Here is a 4,197-nt window from a genome sequence, read left to right as displayed (position 1 = left end):
CAAATAATGACACCACTAGCTCACACAGTCTAGGGTAGCCAAATAGTAAACTTGTGCACTATACCAAGGGCATTTCCCTTCAGGTTATTTGAAAGTCAGAGGCTCTACTGTGCTTAAAAAATTTCCTAGGCTTTAAAGAAAGGAGTCTATTTTTTAAGAGCTAAAGAGCTCAGGGGATTGATTGCAGGTTTGCTGCTAGCTAAATTCTTGAGTGCCTGTGTAGTGTTTGGTGAGTTGGTGTCCTTTTTTTTGCTTTCAGAAAACCTCTCCTATTTATACCTTCCAACCTGTTGTTCCTTAGCCAATAGCAAAACTGGCTCTTCTATTCTACTGTAATTTCTAAGCTACTTCTACTTTTATTAATAAGCATTTGTCTGTATTAGTCAGCCTTTTGTCTGTTTTACTAATGTATTGGTAAGCTATTGCTAATATTTGTTAGAGTATTACTATATTTTGGTAATTCACAGCTATTGAGCATAGACCTTTATTACTAAGCATAGTTTAGATTACTAAGAAGCTGAATTATATTATTAGTTGTTGATTCACTTTTAGTAAGCTTGAGTGTTTTTGCTTGCTTTGCAGCTCTTAATGAGCAGTATCTTTTTGATTTGAATACCCAGCTTATTCCTTCAGTTTTTCTATACTGATAGTTATGATGCATGACGTCTGGAGGCCACTTGTAATTACAACTGCCCTCACTTGTCTCAGATTTGTCTTTAGCTCAATACTGCCAGTTATGTCATATAACTTCTTGTTTAGAAAGTACATTCAAAGATGTTTAAAAAAAGTAAGAAAACTTGTTTCTGTGTCTCTGTGATACCTTCTTGTAAGTAAAGGTAACTTGTTTACAAAGAATAGACTGGTCTGCATACACACAAATTATTTCAAACAGCTTCTCTGAAGATGACTGCTGCCTACTGCTGCTTGGCCATTGTAGTCATGCTGATGACAGGGTAAACTTTTGCTATAGAGGTTATTATGCTCTATTGTATTTGATATGATTATTGGCACTCACTGGATCACTCTATAGCCCACCAGTCCTAACATCATACTACTCCTTTGTGTTCTTGCCCAGCAATACTGAAGTGATTGCATTTAGGTAAAGAGTGCGATGCAATAATCCAAAGCAAGGAATAGCCCCTCACCATTGAATTGGTTGCAGATACTATACTGAGCAATATACTGGGTGTTCTGGAATTTACAAATGTGACTGAAAGTAGCTGCAATGTTGTGGTACAGTGACAACCTAAAGTATTGCAACAGACTACAGAGAGGTGTTAAGATTTCTCAATATCTCCGTGAATATTACAGATGGCTGGACACATTGTATATGGTTTTTAAACTGGACAACTAGCTGTATTTTTTCAAGATATCGCTTTGTAGCAGAAGATGTATGCTGGAAGAGTATGTCAAAAATAGCTGAAAATATGCATATTTATCATATAATTTCTAGTATAATACAGACTGTAGAATGAAATTGACTCTGCACATATTAAAATGGAGCTAGTTGTATAGTATGTGTACAAATATAATGATGTGATTATGCCTCCATTTGAATGAACTGTAGAGCATATCACATTTATTGCAACATGCAACAGTGTATACTCATATGCTTCAAACATAATCAGATGCTGAAGTTCTTATATTTTGCTACTATATCTTTCTTTTAGTAAAGTACATACTGTAAACAGATTTTGGGAAACTTTCCTCCCCACATTGTGGAGTTAGATATGTGCAAACTGCTATAAGAGAAACAAGCCAATGTGATATGCCCTACAGTTCATTCAAATAGATGCATAATCACATCATTATATTTGTACACATACTATACAACTAGCTCCATTTTAATATGTGCAGAGTCAATTTCATTCTACAGTCTGTATTATACTAGAAATTATATGATAAATATGCATATTTTCAGCTATTTTTGACATACTCTTCCAGCATACATCTTCTGCTACAAAGCGATATCTTGAAAAAATACAGCTAGTTGTCCAGTTTAAAAACCATATACAATGTGTCCAGCCATCTGTAATATTCACGGAGATATTGAGAAATCTTAACACCTCTCTGTAGTCTGTTGCAATACTTTAGATCGTCACTGTAGATGCCAATGAGGTGCAGATAGTTTTTGTAGGGTAAATCCACCAGAGAATAGTAGTTAATGTAAAAAGTGTTTCCCATGCTGTTGTGTACATGCAAGTCGACTGGCTTGTTAGTTCAGAGATTGGTAAGTGAACTAAACATTGTGAGTGAGCTTGGATGATAGGGCAAAGAATGCTGAAACTTGTGAATGGGGTTCTGATTTTTAATAAGGCAACTATCATTTTTCCAGGGCCTGGCCAGAGTCCACTGTAGTCCAATTTTCAATGGACCTTAATTTCTGCCACTTAGTGATTTGCCAATGACAGTGTGAGAATTAGATGACATTCTAGCTTCTTGATCTGTAGCATGTTGGTGCTAGGCCAAAAATGGTTGTGACTGTTAGTGCTTATATTCTATGCTGTTGTATGTTGAAACCCCCCCCAATTCCTTTTCTTCTTCTACACACCATCTCGGCTGAAACTAAGCCTTCTTCTTCTATTCCCAGCTCTAGTGCCAGTTTTGAGCCATTTTCTCAGCTGCCTATTAGTCTTCTGTCCAATTCTAGTTGTATGCCTGTAGTCCTATTTTTTCAATTCCAATCAACTTCGCTTTTAGCACTTGACCAATTTTTACTGGTCTCCATTCCTCTTACTCCTCGAGGCTTTTTTGATTCTTTAGAAACTTGCTTAGTTTCTCTTACTGGCCATTTGTTATTTGGAGGCCAAATTGTCTCTCTGTTTTATCATAGAATGCTGTGGGTTATAGGGATTTTTGGATTGGTGGAGGATTTGAGAGAATGAGATGCTACACATTACATTACCTGGCTGGGCATTCATACCTGCTTCAGTCCTAAGGAGTCAGATGTCTGCCATCTCCTTCTGCATGTCTTGTACAATATGCTCAATGAATCTATTGTGGAACACATTTGCACAATTACTTCTTGCATGAGTCTTGTGATGCTTCCTCTGTTTGGTACGTTTTTATGTTGGTTATCTTATTTTTTTATCTTCTGACTTTATTTTAGATCCTGCATGCTGCATGTTTCCAGCACCATGGCTGCACTTCTTTCTCACTTTTCCTGAGAAGGCACGCTTCCTTCAATGCAGATGCCTTGCCTGCCTTGTTGGTCTTGAGAATGGTGAGATAATGTTCTTAGATTTGAAGGAGATACTAATCCAGATTATAGACAACTTGTGCTACTTTAGTAAAGCCGTTATTAAGCCTCCGTCTGAGGCTATACAAGAGTGGGACACTCTGGGCTTTTGCACAGACTGTGGGCATTATAGGCTTTGTATCTGTGATTGCTTGACTGGTTTTAACAAGATTAAAGAGGAGTAGTTTTGATGCTTGTTCCTATATTGCCGCATAGTACTATCTTTTATAATTCCAATTTCTTCAGCTGCACATTACTCTTAAAAATGTAAGGAACTATATGAAAAGCTGCAATAGCCTGCTTACGAGAGGTCCCATCTAGTTCAGCTAAAAAATAGGAACCTCCTTGCCTTTGTTGTATAACTTGGTAAAGTCCATCATATTTAGGGGTCATTTTCTGATTGAGGCTTTTTTCTATTAAAGTGAGTACAAAAGTGGATTTTTCCAGTTTTAAATTTAAATTCTAAATGTCTATTAGAAGAATTGGCCCAGTGATAGCCAACAACCACAAGTTCAATAGTTCTGTGTTTTCCTGGGTGTTCAGTAGTAGGGGTGTTGTGACATGACTTGATAATTCTATTACAAAGGGTGACATTGTTTGGTATGTAGAGTTTGCCCTTGTAGTAGATGAGACTGTTGTTTTCTTCCCATTCAGTAAGCTTGCTGACTAGCTTGTAGGGCCCTTTTGCTTAAAGACTGGAGAGTGTAGTGGAAACCTCATTGTCTAGAGAAGTGACATTGCGAACTTCCTATCCCAGTGGAAAGTCTGTAATGAATGCTGTGGCAGCCAATCATGTGAAGTGTTCTGGACTGAGATCTTAGCCAGATGTAGCATTCACAAACTTGTTACTGGGCAGCACGACTTGCATTTGATTGTCTATGCCATCAGAAATATACTGAGAGCTGAGACAAGAGAGTGGATCTGCTACGAGGTGGGTTTTTCCAGGCTTATAAGTAAGC

At 37.5% G+C, this 4,197-nt stretch overlaps 1 protein-coding gene across 1 annotated transcript; it reads right to left on the bottom strand.

Moving 5' to 3' along the window:
- Positions 1–3,463: 3,463 nt before the first annotated feature.
- PHACADRAFT_93063 (uncharacterized protein) lies at positions 3,464–3,661 on the bottom strand (the record flags this gene model as incomplete). Its single annotated transcript, XM_007394596.1, has 1 exon — positions 3,464–3,661. A coding segment is annotated over one exon (198 nt), but the record flags the coding sequence as incomplete, so codon positions are not given.
- Positions 3,662–4,197: the final 536 nt, after the last annotated feature.

Source organism: Phanerochaete carnosa (assembly GCF_000300595.1).
Source record: "Phanerochaete carnosa HHB-10118-sp unplaced genomic scaffold PHACAscaffold_4, whole genome shotgun sequence".
Taxonomy (NCBI): domain Eukaryota; kingdom Fungi; phylum Basidiomycota; class Agaricomycetes; order Polyporales; family Phanerochaetaceae; genus Phanerochaete; species Phanerochaete carnosa.
The sequence above is the reverse complement of the archived record's forward strand: the minus strand, read 5'-3'. Positions and strand labels throughout refer to the sequence as shown.